Genomic DNA, 19,382 nt, shown 5'->3' with positions numbered 1-19,382 from the left:
TTGCTTGGTCCCTGCTCCTGCCAACCTAGCAGTTCGAAAGCATGTCAAAGTGCAAGTAGATAAATAAGTACCGCTCCGGCGGGAAGGTAAACGGCGTTTCCGTGCGCTGCTCTGGTTCGCCAGAAGCAGCTTAGTCATGCTGGCCACATGACCCGGAAGCTGTACGCCAGCTCCCTCGGCCAATAAAGCGAGATGAGCGCCGCAACCCCAGAGTCGGCCATGACCGGACCTAATGGTCAGAGGTCCCTTTACCTTTATGCTTTGTTGGCGTATCTGTCAAAAAACATAAATGGTACTAATTCACCCTAAATCTCCAGTGCTCTCTCATACCATGAAAGTTATACCTTGATTGTGCTACCCAATTAATGAAAATCCAAAGCAGCCAAATACAGAGGAGGCTGTCTCCAGCCTCTCTCCATGATTCCCTACTCTAGCCTTGCTTGCTTCAGTCCACATTTGGGGTGGGGAAAATCATTCAGCCATGCGATTGAATTATACAACTGTTCCCATTGCAGGGTTGCAACAGAATCACTCAACCTCAGAAGAGGCAACTTCCCACTACAGTGGTACCTCGGGTTAAGAACTTAATTTGTTCCGGAGGTCCGTTCTTAACCTGAAACTGTTCTTAACCTGAAGCACCACTTTAACTAATGGGGCCTCCTGCTACCGCGATGCCGCTGCCACGCAATTTCTGTTCTCATCCTGAAGTGAAGTTCTTAACCCGAGGTACTACTTCCGGATTAGCGGAGTCTGTAACCTGAAGCGTCTGTAACCTGAGGTGTATGTAACCCGAGGTACCACTGTATATCTCTGAATGAGTTGCTGGTCGAGACACATCTCCCAATCCCTGATCAACAACGCTTTCAGATGTGCCACCACTTCCGCAGCCAGCAGACACCCCCCTCTCCTCGCGGGTGGGCCAGTTCTGGTGGTTACGTTCTCTGGGGGATTGGGTAAACCTACCCACCCTCAAATAAATAGTTTTTACATTGGGGTGTACGAATCATCAGACTTTTTTTAAAAGGTAGGGCTCATCTGTCAGGAATTTCGGGAACTCTGCCTGAAGGGCATGGAACTGGGGTTTGATCCTATGCACGGAAATTAACTTATACAGTCTGACCAAGGGCCTATCTAGCTCAGTATTGTTTGCACGGACTGGCAGGATTTCAGCAGCAGGCAAGGCAACTGCTCTACCGCTGAGCTATGGCCTTTCTCAAAACGCCTCTTCTCCTGCAGCGTAAACGTGCACGGAGGCTCGGGTCGCATCGCTGCTCGGGTCGCTTTACTTGGGAGTAAGCCCCACGCAGGCAAAAGCTGAGCCGCGCAGGGCGGCGCTGCCTCGGCTGCCTGCGCAGCCACTTCATTCAAAACAGCGGCCGACAGGGAGAGAAAGGAATGTTGCATAAATATTGCGGCGAGCAGCCAATGAGAGCAACGGAATTTATTTCATTCAGGGACAATCTGTGATCTGGAGGAGGCGGAGACCCCCCCCCGGCCAACCGAGCCAATGGACGCGCTGCGGAGGCGGGGTGTCCCTCTGCCAAAGGCCAACCAGGGCTTTCGGAGCCTGAACTTTTGCCACCCTGAACAAGTTAATACATCCCGGAGGCGTGGCCCAGCCTCTCTGACTCCGGCGGAGGAGAGGCGCTTTAACCCTTGGCGCGCCGGAGGAGAACGTCTTTCCAAAGCCTACCCTTTTAAAGCAGGGGGTTGCCAACTTGCCTGCCTTGGCCCTGCTCCTCTGTCTTGAACAGCAGCCGGGCGGGGCGGGATAAATAAAGCAGGCGAAGCGATTCCCAGCACGCTTATAGACAAGCCAGGAAATATCTTCACTTGCTTAGGATAAACGCTGATGCTGAATGGCGTTGCCAAATATGTTTTGCTGGGTCCTGTTCCTGTGCCTTAAAAGAACAGTTTTTCTGAATACTGTGAAAGGCTTCACTGCCTGCTTTCTGCAGAGCCAGCTGACAGGAGCAGGTATTTGTGGTCATCATGGTCAGTTGGCTTCCCTGGTATTAGAAGCTAGGGAGTAGGAGGAGGGAGAAGTGTCAGCCCACCCAGAGATTTCAAGACCTCATCCTTTCTCTCTCTTCCATACACGCGCAATTGTAGAACAACTTTGCAAGATATGATAGAGGAAAGAATGAATAAGATAAAAAGTCCACATACCCCGCAACTAATTGAATATCTCTCCAAATTTCACAAGCAGGGCATGAGGATTCTCCTGTAAACCCATCTGGTCCTCACTACCTCTGAAAGTACAATGCTTGGGTCTCCTGCAAACCCACAATTTCTTTGGCATTTGAGAAATTTATACAATAACAATTTTATTATTTTATATAATAATCTAAGGAGGACACAACAAACAGAAAGAAAGGTATGTGTGTTTATATAGCAAATATCCCCGATGCATTTGTTAAGACTATTCTGTGCACATCAGATAATCTTGGAAATACCAAGCCCTGTTGCATATTATGAGCACTGCCCAGTATTATTTAGCCCCAACAATGCGGCAGACACTTCTGTCCTGCGTCCAGAGTCAAGCAGGGTTGGGCTTGGGAGAGTTTACATCCAAACAAGGTAACAGCTTCAAAAACAAAAAGAAACCAACTCCTTTCTGAAGCCATCCAAACCCCCAAAATTGCATTTTGAGATTATTTCTGTACAGTACTTACACTTTGTGTTACAGGACATTGGTGATAGCTTCTCATTTTATGCAGTCCAGGGCCTCACTTTTTTATGAAGATGGGCCTCGTGGAGCAGACTATTTTTTTAAAAAACAAAATGCAATCTTTGAAATGATATGTTGTGGGTGCTGCTATTAAAAAACATACATCAACCCTGCATTAATGAGATGAAGCACAGGGAGAGCTGCAGCCACTGTACACTGCTGCAGGGCAGTTTGGGGTGTGCAGATGAGTCTTTGCAAAACAAGGGGTGTGGTGTTGTGATGTGTGTGTCCTAGGGAGATCTAGGGAGTTGAATTGAGGGTGTGATTCTTGGAGGACAGAAATGCCCTTCCATAGTCTTTATCAGCTAGCAAACACAGGAAGCGGCCTAATACTGAGTCAGGCCATTGGTCCATCTAGCTCAGTATTGTCTACACTGACTGGCAGCAGCTCGCCTCTTCAGGGTTTCAGGCAGGGGTTTCTCCCAGCCATACCTCAAGATGCTAGGGAGTAAAAGGGGAGGTCTTCTGTATGCAAGGCATATGCTCTATCTCTGAGCTTCAGCCCTTCTGTTCTTTTAAAGCAAATGGTGATTCCAAATGTGGCAGCCATGTTTAGCTTTATCCCCTGCTCTTCTTGGACTTTTGCTAAATAATTAAAGGTGTGCCTGTGGTTGCATCCACTTCTGCAATGGGGATTCAGACTCCTTCTGAACTGTTTGCACCCACACAATTTGCAAGCAGGCATTTTCTGTCCAGCACTTTCCTTACAAATGAAACTTGCTTCTCGGCCTTTTTGCTATGATCATGTGTAGTGTAGAAATTTGCCCTAAACTGCAGGTAACCAATGGGTAAAAAGTTGCCCTACTGCAGCCTCAACGTCCCAGCCAAACCTATGTGAGATGCGAATTTTCGGCTTCAGTTTCCCCCTGTGTTAAAACGGGAGGAACAGCTGCCTACATCACAAGGTGATGCTGCTTGGGGGCGCCAGTGGAGTTTGCAACCCAAGAGGTATGTGCCAGGGTCCCTGCCTTGCAGTGTGCAGTGGCTGGGATCCCATGCAGGAAAATACAATTTGGAAGCTATACCCCAGCATCCCTTGCAAATATGCACACTTTCTTCCCGAGGTATATGTTTCCCAGAACCTGCCATGCAGCTTCAATGTTTTGGGCAGCCTTGAAGGCTGTGTCCCAAGGATGTACAACTTGCAGCCTTCCAGATCTTACTGAACTACAACTCCCACCAGTGCTGGAATTAGGGCAGTGTGGGCATTTCCTGCACAAAAGGAACTGAACCAAGGGGGTGCAAAATATAACATTTATACTGGTACCCACTGAAAGTTAAGCCTCAGTCAGACAGGGGATTGAGTTGCCACAACTGACATACTGCACTTGAGAGCAAGAGCAGAACAAAAGTCCAGAAGGGACTGATGGGAGCAGGTCCCCCACCCCAGTAGACACCCACTTAGTGCACTTGTAGCCTGATCTCAGGCAGGTCTGCCCAGAAGTTAACTCCCACTGCAGTTATTAATTTTGCATGCTTACTTGGGACTAGGTCTCATTCATCACCATGGGATTTATTGAAAAAGGATGAACATTCTATGGAGCTTCAAATGCAGGAGCTCAATGAAGACTTGCTCAGCCAGTTCATTAATATTATTATTATCAATATTATTATTGAATGAAAGAGGACATTCTTAGAATCACTGCCTCTTCGGCCACTAACCTACCTCACAGGGTTGTTGTGGGATTAAATGAGGAGGGGGAGACCCGTGGACACCACCTGGAGCTCCTTGGAGGAGGCGGGATAAAAAAATGCCTCCAATAAACAAATAAACACTTTGGCCATTTGCACACAGCAGATAGGAAGCAAAAGGGCACGAGAACTTATTATAATTCGCTCCCATTTCCCAGCCTCTTTTTATTATTGTTGTTATTATTAGTTCTTTTGCGAATCGCCTTCCTCACAGAAGCTCCTTCCCTTCCCTTAATTATTATTTTAGGGGTGGGGGCCAAGAGGGTGCCCCAAAACCAGAAGCGCGGAGAGAGAGAGAGCGAAGGGGGAGCGAGAAGCCAGGAGAGGCGAGCGAGAACCGGGAGGCGTTTTCCTTTAAGAGTTAAGAAACTTGAAACCTTGTTTGCGCAACCATCAGTGCAGCTCCGCGCCGCCAAAGTGTCTAGACTGGCACATGATGGGAGGGAGCCAATGACTCCAGCGCTCTCCTAGGGGGCCCTGCGTGTGTGTTTTAGAAGAACAAAAAAGAGAGAGAGGGAAGAAGTGGGGGGGACAGAGAGAGGGAGGGAGAGGCGACGAGGGTCTCCGCTGCTCGGGAGGCAGATCTCGGCGGCCCCCCAAGCCCGGGGGGCGGAAGAAGGAGGAGGAGTGAAGTCGGGGGGCTCTACCCTGGGTGGACGCCTCTGCCCCCAGGAGCCTCGCCGGCCCTTCTGCAAGCACCCAGGGCTTCGCTTGGCGTGGATTTGCTGAGGCTGCTCCGGACCGCCGAGGAGGATTTGGGGCGCCTTTTCTCCCCGAGCGGCGGCGGCGACGACGGCGCTTCTTCTCATGCGCCTGCTGCAGTGCTGCCTCTCCTGCCGCTGCCGCCGCGTTTCTCTCGGGCTGGGATCTTGAGTACCGAGCCAAGCCATGCGCGGCGCCGCCAGCCTGCTCCTTGCCCCGGGGGGCGGCCAGCCTCTAACTTGGGAAGGCGTCGGGGCAACTTTTTAAAAGGCGCCCCAGCCAGACGCAAAGGAAGGACCGCGGCGTCGAGGGTTTGCCAGGGCGAAAAGGAAAAAGCCTGGGGGAGTTTTGTTGTTTTGTTTGCTTGCGCGCTTGTTCGTGGAAGGGCTCCCTCGCAAGGAGGGGGGCCGGCAAGCCTTCCCCGTCCCCTCCTGGCTCTCGGGGCTCCATGTAGGGCCGAGGGGGCGGGCTGCGGCGGATCCCCCGCTCGCCAGGACGCCGGCCTGCGGGGCTCCACTCTATGCCATTGCTGCCTCCTTCCCCCATGTGGCTGCCCGGCCGGCGCTTCTGGGCGAGTGGCTGGGCCGGGCGGGCGAGGAGCCCCCGCGGTTGCTCCGGGCGCCGGCGCCGCTGCCGTCGTTGCTGGGTCTCCTTCATGCGGCCCTCGTTTGGGAGGATCTGACCCGGAGCCAGGAAAGGCCAGCAGCTCCGCGGCCGGGCGAAGCGTATGTTCAGGTCCAAACGGGCAGGGCTTGTGCGGCGACTTTGGAGAAGCCGGGTCCTCCCCGACAGAGAAGGCGTCGGAGGAGGGGGAGGAGGAGGAGATGGTGGCGGCGGCGGCGGCTCCACCGGCAGTAGTACCGGCAGCCTCAGGAAGAGCCATGAGCGAGGGGGCAGCGACGGCAGGAGCCCGGAGAAGCCCCCTGCGAGCGGCAGGCGAGCGGTGACCGGCGGAGGCGCCGTCGAGGAGCCGTGCGCTTTGGAGAGGTCCATGGCGCACGGCGAGGGCGACCCTCCGGCGCCCCCCGAGGTGGAAGAGGAGGCAGCGGCCGTAGCAGCAGCAGCAGTGCGGGAGGACGCCGAGGATGGCGGCTCCGACGGCAGCCTCGAAAGGGACAGCCCGTGGTGGGCGCAGGAGAGCGACGGCATGACCGTCACCTGCTGCCTCTTCAAGGAGAGGGACGCCGACGCTGACGCCGTCTCGCCCCGGCCCCGGGAGCTGCCAGCCCGGGAAGGGCGCTCCAGGCTCTCTCTGCTGGAGCAGGAGCTCAAGGCCGTCACGTACTCACTCCTGAAGCGCCTCAAGGAGCGCTCCCTCGACAGCCTCCTCGAAGCCGTCGAGTCCCGCGGCGGGATGCCCAGTGACTGTGTCCTTGTCTCCCGCGCCGAGGTGCGCCTGGGCGGTCAGGCGGCTCCTCCGCACCTCCTGCTGGGGAAGCTCTTCCGCTGGCCGGACCTCCAGCACCCGGCCGAGCTGAAGCCCCTGTGCGAGTGCGGCAGCTTCGGCCTCCCCGACGGCCCCACGGTGTGCTGCAACCCCTATCACTTCAGCAGGCTGTGCGGGCCAGGTTAGTAGCACGGTCGATTGCCTCGGGGCCACCTGGGGCGCGGGAGGGCTGGGCAGCTGGGATGTCCTGAGGTGGTTCAGGGAGGGGGACTGGAGTATTGGGGAAGGTGCATCTTCATAAAGGATCCACAGTTACACCCCCTCCCATATGAAGTATTCAGTGTTGAAAATCAACATGCACAGGCATCTTAGTGAAAATTCTCTCACTTGGATCTCCTTTGACCATGGTGGCTGAATAGGAGCACCATAGATAGAGCCACTGTATTTCTGAATTCAGCTGCTGGGGGCAAACGACATGGCTGTGTGGCTAAAATCAAGGGGATTGCTGCATTATGGGATCCATAATGCTGGCCTAGATCAGAGATGGGGGACCTGTGGCCCTTAGACGCTGTTGGGTTCCCTGCTCCCATGGATCACAGGATCTGCAGTTGAACAGTGTCTGCAAGACCAGCGGTTCCCCATCTCTAGGTCAGATGAATCTTTGGTCTGAACCAAGAGGGAATGATGTTTTTGCAAGTGTAAAAGTTTGCCTGGAGTGGCATAAGCAACTTCCAGAATAGTTTGCCATAGGAGGCATCTCAAAGGTGGGCAAATGGAGTTTGGTACGGATAGCCAATTTGTTGCCCTTCAGATGTACATAGGAAGCTCCCTTCTTCTGAGTTAGACCTGTGTCCATCTGCCTCAGTGTAGCCCATGTGGTCCCCTCCAGATGCTGGTGTACTACAACTCCCATCAGTTCCATTGGCCAGGGATGATGAGAGCTGTTGTCCAACAACACCTGGCTTCCTGGAGATGCAAGGGATTGGGCCTGGAACCTTCTGCATGCAAAACAGGTGCTCTACCCCTGAGCTACCGCCCTTTCATAGGGCTATGGTTGTTGAACTACAACTCCCAGCCAGCATGGCCAGTGTTCAGGGTCAGGGATGATTGGAGTTTGGGTCTGACAGCATTTGGAGGGCATGACGACGGCTGCCGGCTCAAACTGCCAGATGTAACGACTGTCCTGTGGAAGTTGGTGCACAACAATCTTTGTTAGTCTTGGAAGGTGCTGCAGAATTCTGGTGCCTTTGTATCTCTTTCTCACCCTGTTTATTTGAGAGGCACTCAGCCTGCTTTGAAAACAAGTTTTCAGTGCCAGATCTCAGGCTTGGCACATGTGACATGATGGGAACCTCCTTGGGGCAAGGACCTGAATTTTTGTGTGTGAGAAACTCTGCAAAGTGCCATGTCTAGCGATAATCTTGTATATGTAGCTAATCGTAGCAGCATAGGAAGGAACATCGCAAACTGGTTCCTCTAGCTCACTACTGTCTACACTGGCTGGCAGTGGTTCTCCATGATTTCAGTCTTTCCCCTGCCCTACCTGGAGATTAAACATGGGACCTGCGTGCAAAGCAGATACTTTATCACTGAGCTACAGCCCTTCCCTGCATATCTGAGCATGTGCAGAATGGATTCTGGGATTCTGGTGCATCGTGTTGAAGTCATAGGGTGTGACCTCCAGGACGCCTAGAGCCACACAGTACCTCTCTGTTTATGGTTAACAACTTCTAGCCATTTCCTTCTTAAGCTAGGAATGTTGATCTGAACTTATTTTGTCCACCGCATGAGCAGTTCAAGTTGCAGGCCACTTTGGGGATGATAAGTTTGGAATGGTGATGGTTCACGCAATGCATGGAACCAGAGACCTCTCCGCTTTGCCACCCTATGGCTGATTCTCATGTACAGGTTCTGCACTTGAAAACTGCAGCACCCAACGGTGGCCTGCATCTGTGAAGGAAGCATCGCAGGAGCTTCCTGTTCCCCTCAGACCCAGGGCTTCCCATACCAAGTTGGTGGACACATCCCACTGCCACTCATCAAGACCTGGTTCACTTAGAAACCGCAGGCATCAGATAAAACAACCTGCATGTGTGGATGCACCACCACAGTTCCAGGCACCCCCAAGAGAACTGTAAAATGTCAGAGGCTTGCAGAAGTCAGTGTTCCAGCTGAGGGTGATCCAGCGTTGAGAAATCAAGTGATGTACATGCTTGTCTGAAGTGGTCCTTATTTATTGCACCACCTGTGGCAAGTGGCTACTTACTACCAGAGCAGAGCAGCTTGCAGGTTCTGTGTGCCACAGATCTGTTGATGTTTGGTGCTCAGCCCTTGGAAGTTGAACTGATTTTCCTTTTCAGTGTTGACAGGGCTGTTGTGCAGTTTTGACAGGCGCAGTGTGGAAAGCGCACTGGTTACAGTATTTTTGGTCCAACATAGTTCATGACGACTGGTCAAAGAATTTAAGCCAGAGACGTCATGCTGTGCCCAGGCCTGTATCCCAACTTTTGAGAGTGAGAGATAAAAACATAAGTATAGCCCATCTAACATAGCATCCTGCTCTCACAGTGGCCAACCAGATACCTATGGAAATCCCACAACAGCATTCTCCCCATCTGTGATTCCAGCAAGTGGCATACAGAGGCAAACTGCCTTTGACATTCACTAATAGCCTCAAACTCCATGAATTTGTCTAATCCTCTCTTAAAGCCATCCATGTTGGTGGCCAGCATAATAATAATAATAATAATAATTTATTATTTATACCCCACCCATCTGGCTGGGTTTCCCCAGCCACTCTGGGCAGCTTCCAACCGAATATTAAAAACAATACAGCATCAGACATTAAAAACTTCCCTAAACAGGGCCACCTTCAGTTGTCTTTTAAGAGTAAAATAGTTGTTTATTGCCTTGACATCTGCTGGGAGGGCGTTGCACAGGGCAGGCGCCACTACCGAAAAGGCCCTCTGCCTGATTCTCTGTAACCTCACTTCTCGGAGGGAGGGAACCGCCAGAAGGCCCTTGGCGCTGGACCTCAGTGTCCGGGCTGAATAATGGGGGTGGAGACGCTCCTTGAGAATATAGGACAATCCACTTCATTGATGCCAAGCACGTTACTAGGGGAAAAGGCCAGCTGAAGATAGTGGCCAAGGTGACACATCATGTTTAGCTGGAAACCTTGGTTTACACAAGAACATTGTGCCCGTTCTGATCCTCCCCATTCATGTTGGAAGGAAACAAAGCACGATTCCTGAAGCTACATCTGAACTGTAAGAACATATGAAGATCCTGCTGGATCAGGCCAGTAGCCCATCTAGTCCACAGGGATCATAGTTTGTTTAGCTTAAGTAAACCATGACTGGTATGGCAAGAACAAACTTTGGTTTATCATTATGGTTTGCTTGGGGTGCAACAAACCATGGTCCCAAGTTCTGCCACTAAAGCCAGGGATTGTGGTTGGTTCCTCCTGTTGTGAGTACCAAGGAGGCAAGTGGGTTGGGCTCAATGTTCCAGATGTTTTCAACTACAACTCCCACCATCCCTGACCATTGGCCATGCTAGCTGTGGCTTTTAAAAATATATATATAAATGCAGAGATGCTTTAAGGTCTACCAGCCAAAAAGCCCTGGAGCAAAGCAAAACTGGCAACAGAGCACCTTTGCTCATATTTCAATTCCTTCCTCTTTTGGAATAGATCGTAGCTTAAATTAGGGAAAGCACTCAGGGTCTATTTATATACACAGGGATCTCTTATATAGTATTATACACACACGGACACACATTTGGCACATTCTTGTTTTCTTAAATTAAAATACTGCTTTGCTTTACTTTACGCATGTCTAAAACCAGGTGTGTTGGACAGCAGGTGGTAATGCCGTACTAAAACACAGGCCTTTATTGAATAACACCCTAGTGTAGTGTTTGTTCCGTGCTCTGTCTGCCTCAAGGGTTTGCTGAAGACTGATGTCAAGCATTGTCCGAGCGAGGGCTGTTTCACACATGCATGTGCATCCCTTGACTTCTCTGATTCATGCATCTTTGCTTTGGATTTGCTGACTCTGGCAGATTTCGTGTGAAGCCTTGTATCTGAGTAGATGAAAAAGTCCCTGGGTCGCCCATTCACATGCGCACGCACAGGACACCTGACTCTTGGCCCACTATGAAAGCTGCATCATCTCCCTGGATCAAAGGCTGCACTGGGAACCTGTTTGCTGAGTTTAAACTTTATATGTTACTTATAGTTATTTCGTGTATGAAATGCATATCTTGCCACTCAGTGGCCGTATTCAAAGTGACGAATGAAATTGGCATTGGTTATCCGGTTGCAAGGGAGACTTAGTTCTCACAAGCAGCTGATGAGCTTGGTAAGAGTTGTCCCTCCTCAGATTGCAGGGTGGGGCTTGCATGATTGAAAAAAAATTTCCTTGCCCACAAAAAAGCCCTAGATGTCAGGGGAAAGAGTTCCCGTCTTGGCTTCCTTTGTATCTCCAGGGAGTCTGGTTTTTTTTTGTTAAAGAACAAAGAAAATTGCTGCCTTATACTGGGTCAGGCCATTGGTCCATCTAGTTCAGTATTGTCTACACTGACTGGCAGCAGCTTTCCATGGTTCAGGTTAGGGACATTTCTGGCCCTACCTAGAGAGATTGAACCTAGGACCTTCTGCATGTAAACCAAATGCAAGGACCATTTTGTATGGCAAACCTCCACTCTAAAGTGGTGCAATTCAGGTCTACCTCCTCACCTCCTTTTTGCAAAAACTGGGACAAAGTTTATTTCACAAGGGGTAAGAATAGCTCAAAAAATGTATGGTGAAAATCGAAGCCTGCCTACTTCTTCATGGTTGTCCAGGGCTCTCCTGGACCCTTCCCTGTGCGACAAGAGATGATGTTGGTCACAGTGATATTTGACCTGGGGGAACCGGGGTGTTTTCCTCCCCTCTCCAGATCGCTGTCACCCCGATCAACGCTCCAGTCATTGCTTGGCTCTAAACAAGGAATTGTGACCCGACATAGGGAAGCTATCAGACACATTAGTCCACCAAGCTCTGTATTGTCTGCACGGATTGGTAGCAATGGCTCTCCAGGGTTTAAGGAAGGGTTCTCTCCCAGTCCTAACTGGAGATGCTGTTGGGGATTGAACCTGCAACCTTCCGCATGCAAAGCAGATGCTGTGTCAAGCAGCTGACGGGAATCCTGTTCAGCCCCCCATCTGGCTGCAGACATTTCCCAGGTATGATCCTCTACAGACTTTCAAGCTGGTGTAACCAATGAGTCCAGTCTCCATTCAGATCCCTCCTGCTATGAATTCTGCACCTGGCAAGTTCTTCTCTTCTCAGCCTCAGAACTGTAAAATGTAAATGGAGGCCTACCCTACAGGGTTGTTGTGAGGATTATAACATGGCAATGGATGGAGCTCCAGAGAATATTGTTTATGATTATTATTTTCAGAGTGTTCAGGACCAGAAACACGGGTGCTGAATTCTGCATCCAGACCCAAATTCCGTGCCTTTTCTGTGCTTGTGTGGAAACCATGAAGCCCCAGGTGTGGGAACCCTCTTGCCACTAATGCAGAATGAGTGCAAGTGGGGTGTTGGAATAGGACCTGGGAGACCAGGGTTCACATTCCCTTTCACCTGTGAAGCTCACTGGTGACCTTGGGCCAGTCACTATCTTTCAGTGTAACCTACCTCGTAGGGTTGTTGTGAGGACGACTGCGAGAACCATGTATATTATGTGAGCTCCTTGGAGGAAGAATGGGATGTCAATGTAATAATAGTCATAGAAAATCTGGACAATCAGCTAGACAAAACATGGTATTAATTTCCTTCAAGACCCATTCTTCTGCTTCAGGGGCTGTGAGGTGGGCTGTCTGTACCTTAGTGGCTGAACACTAGCTTAGCAGGCTGGAAGTCCCAGGTTCAGTCCTCGCTATCTCCAGGTAGGACTGGGTAAGGCCCATATTTGTAACCCTGGTGATTCCCTGCCAGTCAGAGTAGACAGTATAGTGGTACCTCGGGTTACAGACGCTTCAGGTTACAGACTCTGCTAACCCAGAAATAGTACTTTGGGTTAAGAACTTTGCTTCAGGATGAGAACAGAAATCGCGCGGCGGCAGCGGGAGGCCCCATTAGCTAAAGTGGTACCTCAGGTTAAGAACAGTTTCAGGTTAAGAACGGACCTCCAGGACTAATTAAGTTCTTAACCTGAGGTACCACTGTACTGAGCTAGAAGGATCAGTGGTCTGACTGGTTTGAGGCAGTTTCCTATGCCCATATTTTTACCTGCACCCCAGGGTGGGTTCCTGGGTGTCCTAGATGAAGCAGGCTGCGGTCACCCTCACTTTTGCACAGTTCTCCCAGCTTCCTTTAGTGGAAGTCTTGAGGCATCAAGAGAGTGCAGATTTCCCCACCGCTTAACACCAGCAACACCTGTTGATCCCAGCAGAGCACATCAATGGATGGTGTGCTCCAGGCAGCAAGGGGTTAACGTTTTGCATCAGGGGCTGCAATTTGAGGTGGGGTTGGGGGGGAAGAGAGGCTGGCTTCCCTTGGCTGGCCCCCTTCGCTCCCTGTGGCCATGGGGTCTATAGGATGCCAGGAGGGTGAAGTAAGAGTAGGCAGCCCTTGTACTCCCTGTAACTTAATACAGAGTAGTGCAAATGAGATTTCTCCCTTCATCCCTAAACACCATCTTCTGTGCTTTCTTACTGTGTGTTTTTGAAAAGGGCCGTGTTAGACAAAGTTTGGCAGGATGGCGCCTTTTACAACCTGGTGTCCCCCCCCCAGATGTTTTGAAGTACAGTTACCATCAGTGTTGTTGTTGTTTTTAACATCCAGGATCCTTTCCCCTCTTCTGTTGCCATTGGACCAAATTCACACACAAACGCCACCATCCATTTCTGCTTCCATCACAGGAATAGTTAGCATTCACCAAAGCATTTGGGAAGAAGGAGATCCAAGATTCTCCCTTATCTCATTCCTCTGCTCTGACAGCAGGCGCTGGAAATGTAGAAATCAAGACCAGCAAAAGCAAACAAACAGCTTGGTGGCATTAAAAAAATATATAGATCCACTTTGTTTGAGTTCGATTCCCAAAGGGGCTTCAGCGAACACGTGTTAAATTAAGCAAAACTCTGTGGGAAGAAAAGGCTGAGCAGGCTTTGGACTTGTTTTCCCAAGACAGCCCTACGTAAATTTGCACAGGAGTAAGAGCCACCACACAAGGAAGTGTGCTTAACTCTCATCGCAGGCTCCTTCTCTTTAGAAAGGCAAATTTTGCCTTGCCTGTTTTTGCATTTTTTGTTTTCGGTGGTAGTAACCGTATCCACAAAATTACTGCCCTTTCGGCAATGCCGAAGGAGACTTAACCTTTTTGGAGGGGATGTATAGAAAATCACTGGTTTTCTTCAGGCAGAAGAAAATGGGAGTTAAAGAGAAACGTACAAACACACAAGTCTCTTTTTCTTTTGGCCTGGCATTATCCCCTTTCAACGGAGATCAGTTTCAAGTTGTTCTTAAAAAGCACCCCCTTCCTTCCCCCCTCCCTCCCTTCTTTTCCTTAGCAGGTTCCCCCCTCTTGCTATTTAGGTGAAGAAGTGGTGATAATATGCAGTTTGCATTTTGCTGGCGCCAGCCTGACTGGCAATTTATCTGACTGCCTCTCTTAAAGCTGCAGTGCCCCTTTTCCTAACTTCTGGGGGGTTTTTTTATTATTGCAAGTTGGGTTTTTTCCATTTTTTTTAAAAAGCAGCAAAACCTGCCTTCCTGTTGAAACTCCTTAAGAGAAGGAAAAACCAGCTCTACGAACCTGAATTTTCTGTTGCCCTAACTATAGAATTCAGTTCACGTAGAAATTAAATTGTCTAAGAAACTTGACTTGGACACAGGATCCTAGATCTTGTTCTTTGGTTGACAGGAGTCTCTCTCTCTCTCTCTCTCTGTGCGCTTTTCTCTCTCTTAATTCTGTTCTGTGTTGCTGCAAGGGGAGCGGGGAATCTCCCCCCTTTTTTTGGCAAGTCAGCTTTCCTTAATTTCCTTAATTCTCTTTGTTTTGCAATCCCCATTCACTTTGGATCTTTCCTACAGGGAGTGATGGAATTTCTTTCTCTCGAATATTCTCTCGAATATCACTGGAACACGGAGTACCGTGTTCTTTGTAACAAATGTGCACTGACTTTGTGTCGAGGGTTTTGGATGGAAGGATTTTGTTGAACACCTCTCAAGAAAGAGAACCCCCAAAATGCAGCTTTTGAAAAAATGTGACAGTGTTGCTCTGGATTCTTTCCGCAGCAGTGTCAAAATTCTACAGATGACTTTCTTGGCTCCTAGAGAAACCCCATAATTTGTCACCCTTTGGATCTTGGAACAGGGTATTTTCAGGCACCTCTGAAAACTATAGTTCCCAGGTTTCCTTTGGGCTGGTAGGATGAGTTGAAATTGAAATAAACTACAGTGGTACCTCGGGTTAAGAACTTAATTCGTTCTGGAGGTCCGTTCTTAACCTGAAGAACTGTTCTTAACCTGAGGTACCACTTTAGCTAATGGGGCCTCCCACTGCCACTGTGCCGCCACTGAGCGATTTCTGTTCTTATTCTGAAGCAAAGTTCTTAACCCGAGGTACTATTTCTGGGTTAGCACAGTCTGTAACCTGAAATGTCTGTAACTCGAGGTACCACTGTAATTGAAAACTTTTCTTTTAAAAATTTGAAGTGTTGATGTCCTGCCATAGTTTGGTTCCCTCAGCTTGCAGTCTTGTTTGGAGCACCAATGTTGAGAGTTAGTTGCCCTGAAATTTCAAGTAAACACCCAGTTCTCATTGTACACTGATGAGGAATAGGGCTGGGCAATAATGGGTTTTCAATATTGCGATATATCACCAGCTAAACATCACAATATATCAATATATCACGATATCTGAAATACGAAAGGAAATACGCAGAGGTGAACAAGACAATATCCTGGTAACTGCTACTACTGTTTGTGCTGCCGCCATGAGGCCTTGCAGGCTACTACTGCAACTGCCACCAGCTCCCGTCACAGCCATGAGGACTTGCAGGCTGCCACTGATTGTGCCGCCACGCCTTGCAGGTTGTTGTCACTGCTGCTGCTGACATGTACCGCGGTCATGGCAAGCTGTTTCTGCCACTGCCGCTTCTGCCACCTAGTAGGCCTGCTGGCAGTTTGGCAGCCCCAGATTATATGTATTCACTATAACTCATCGCCGTACTTTGGATTGTCCTGTATACCACCATTTGGTAGCCAAGCCCAAAACCCAAAGTCCTGTTGGGATTCATTTTGGCATGCCTGCTGATGAAACCAAGTGTTTGATTATTGGTAATATTGTCATTTATCCGTTTTAGACCCCTAAGTGGCAGCAGTTGCCAGGACATTGTCCTGTTCGCCTCTGTATAGTTCTATCCTTATTTCAGACATTGTGGTAAATGGCAACATTTAGCAGGTGATGTTGTGAGGTTTAGCTTCTGATAACATTGCAGTGTTTAGCTGGTGAATTATCGCAATGTTGAAAACCAGCTATCTCCTAGCCCAGGCACCCCCAACCTTGCGGCCCTCCAGATGTTTTGGCCTACAACTCCCATGATCCCTAGCTAACAGGACCAGTGGTCAGGGATGATGGGAATTGTAGCCCAAAACAACTGGAGGGCTGAAGGCTGGGGATGCCTGACCTAGCCCCTACACACATTGTGATTCGCGATATATTGCTAGCTAAAATATTATGAAACAATTATCACGATGTGAACTTCAAACCAGGGTTTTGGACGATATATCGACCAGCCCTAATGAGGAAGTTCTGGAACTTGAAAAAGCAATGATGCCTATTCCCAAGCAAACAGGCGTTTTGTTCCTTTTTAGGAGCAGGAGTTTGCTAGCCACAAAGTGCATCATATTCCCAGTGAACCTGGCCAGAGTACCCTCCTTGTCTTTGATGGGTCTACAGCAGAGTAAATTGGATTAAGGACTGCAGCCAGTGGCCTCCTTAAGACCCAATTCTAGTTCATTGTGGTCCATGAAAGCACTTCTCCCCATTTTATAGCATACACCCAGCACCTTGAGGGGTAATGTGTTGCTAAATAACTATACTTTGTGATGTGTTTATGAATGCTTTGTCTTAGGCAGGGGTCAGCAAACTTTTTCGGCAGGGTGCTGGTCCACTGTCCCTGGGGGGCCGGACTATATTGGGGGGGGGAATGAACAAATTCCTATACCCCACAAATAACCCAGAGATGCTTTTTAAATAAAAGGACACATTCTACTCATGCAAAAACACGCTGATTCCTGGACCATCTGCGGGCCGGATTTAAAAGGCAATTGGGCCGGATCCGGCCCCTTGGCCTTAGTTTGCCTACCTATGGTTTTAAGAGTGAGTAATGGTGCCCAGTGTCTCCATAAAAACAAGGCGACAGAGATTCCACCATAAGTTCAGCCAAATGGTTCCTTCCTTGGTGTGGGGGCAAATGCTTCTGTAACCTAAACTTCCAGGGGTTGTTAATCAGTGTCTTCCTTGCTTTTCAGAATCTCCACCCCCTCCTTACTCCCGGCTGTCTCCAAATGACGAGCAAAAGCCACTGGGTAAGTATCTCTCTTTTTTTCTGCACATGTGTCTTGCTGTGATTTCACGCGAAACGTTCAAAAGCTGCTGCAGGCCAAGCCCATCTCATTCATTTCTTTTAAATCCTGCTTTCTGCCATTTAGGCCTCACAAAGTGCGGCTTGCAACAAAAACAAAAAGACGATTGACAAAATCCCAAACACAGACGAAACTCCCCAAATTTAAAATCCCAGAAACAAAAAAGAGCGTCAGAATGTTTTGGAACAAAGGGGAAGCGTTTGTAGTGCAAAGGCCTCCTGAAATGAAATTGTTCTAACCAGGCTTTTGAAACCTCAGCAGGGACTGTTCCTGTCTGACTTCTGGTGGGAGGAAGTTCCACAGGGTTGCACCCTGAAGGCACGATGACTTGTTGGCATGAGTTGTGCTTCTGGGCCATGGAGGACCACTTAAAGTGCTTCCCTAGAAGATCCCAGGAGCGCTCTTGGGGATGTACAGGGACAGAGACTCTTCGGGGTTTCAGACAAAGAGCATTCTTAGCCCAGCTTTGAGATTCTGGAGATAGAAACTGTGTGGGACCTTCTGCATGCAAAGCAGATGTTCTGCCACTGAGCTAATGTCCTCCCCCCCCCCCCAAAAGCTCTCCATATCTTTGGTTACCACCTTTTTCACTGATAGGGCATTTGAGCTATTGGCACCTGTACAGTAGGCAGAAAGTCCGACAGTTGCAGGTGGGTTGCCTTTTGTCTGTCTGCCACCCACAGATCAGTGCAGCAGTAGGGGAATCATAGAACTGTAGAGTTGGAAGGGACCCTGAGGGTCATCTAGACCAACCCCCAGCAATGCAGGAATCTTTTGCCCAACATAGAGCTCAAACCCACGACTCTGAGATTGATAGAGTCTCGTGTCTGCCGACTAAGGGAAAACTGAATCTGTTAAAAGAATCTGGCCACAGCAAAGGTGACAAGCCTCCCTTAAACACAGCAATGTGAGATGCTTTGGATTTAATTTCTCTCCTTCTTCCCTCTTTCCCTAAATCAAGCAAAGGAAAAATGGTCAAAGAAGCTGGGAACTGGGGGGAAAAATTGACCTACTTTAAAAGCTGGTGAAATCCAAAAGGAGTGGCCTTCCAAAGTATATATTGCCTCTGAGGAATTTAAGCACAGACCTCAGTGGATGGAGTGCCCGATTCTGCCTCTGGCTTTTTGGGGATGGGAGGCTGGTCAGTTAGGTGGGAATGCAAAGTCAAGAATCATGAATTCGGATCGTGTGCAGCCCATCCCACACCCCTTGCAAATACGCAGTCGCCAAATGCAGTGGTATAGTGGTACATTTTAAAGTTCAGGGCTCTTCACGAGAACCCTCCTAAGAACATAACAAGGAAAATGTATATTTGAGCAATATAGACTTTAAAAAAATAAGAATTAACTGCTTATTTTAAAGATTTGTTGCATAGTACATATTATGGAATGCAGTAACAAAAGCAATAGAACTACAGTGGTACCTCGGGTTAAGTACTTAATTCGTTCCGGAGGTCCGTACTTAACCTGAAACTGTTCTTAACCTGAAGCCTGAAGCACCACTTTAGCTAATGGGGCCTCCCGCTGCCGCTGCGCCGCCAGAGAACGATTTTTGTTCTCATCCTGAAGCAAAGTTCTTAACCTGAAGCACTATTCTGGGTTAACGGAGTCTGTAACCTGAAGCGTATGTAACCTGAAGCTTATGTAACCCGAGGTACCACTGTATAACAGTGCACATCAATTGCTCAAAGGAAGTATGAGAGCCAGTGTGGTGTGGTGGTTCGAGTATTGGGCTAGGATCTGGCAGACCAGAATTCAAATCCCCACTTGGCCATGAAGCTCATTGAGAGACCTTGGACCAGTCACTGCCTCTCAGCCTAACCCACCTCACAGGGTTGTTGTGAGGATTAAATGAGATGGAGGAGAACTAGCTCAGTTGTTTAGAGCGTGGTGCTGGTAATGCCAAGGTTGTGGGTTCTATCCCCATATGGGCCACCTGCATATTCCTGCGCTGGAGGTGTCATAATTTCTTCATACTTTCCCCAACCTGGTGCCCTCTAGGTGCTGACTGCGGCTGATGGGAGTTATAGTTCAGAGCACCTACACAGTGCACCCAGTTGAGTTGCATTCCCTAGACGGAGAACTTTGAGTGACACAACGCGAAGTGAAGCTTTGCTTTTCAGGCTGGTTTGACTGAAAAGAGAAGGGATGGGGGAGGGAGACGCACACACGGAGTTGATCTTGGAGCAAACATTTAGAGCACCTTTTTAATTAAAGGGGTGCAAGCAA

General features: G+C 49.2%; 1 protein-coding gene across 1 annotated transcript in view; it reads left to right on the top strand.

Annotated features, from left to right (window-relative positions):
- The first annotated feature begins 5,716 nt into the window (after nucleotides 1–5,716).
- Nucleotides 5,717–19,382, top strand: part of SMAD6 (SMAD family member 6) — a 55,685-nt gene continuing 42,019 nt past the window's right edge. The window contains exons 1-2 of the mRNA XM_080982177.1: nucleotides 5,717–6,693; nucleotides 17,041–17,097. Coding sequence (XP_080838303.1) covers nucleotides 5,853–6,693; nucleotides 17,041–17,097 — 898 coding nt within the window. The 5' untranslated portion in view covers nucleotides 5,717–5,852. The remainder of the gene's footprint in view (nucleotides 6,694–17,040; nucleotides 17,098–19,382) is intronic.

Source organism: Podarcis pityusensis (genome assembly GCF_964106645.2).
Source record: "Podarcis pityusensis genome assembly, chromosome: 14".
Classification (NCBI taxonomy): Eukaryota; Metazoa; Chordata; class Lepidosauria; order Squamata; family Lacertidae; genus Podarcis; species Podarcis pityusensis.
This window is presented reverse-complemented; position numbering and strand designations above follow the sequence as displayed.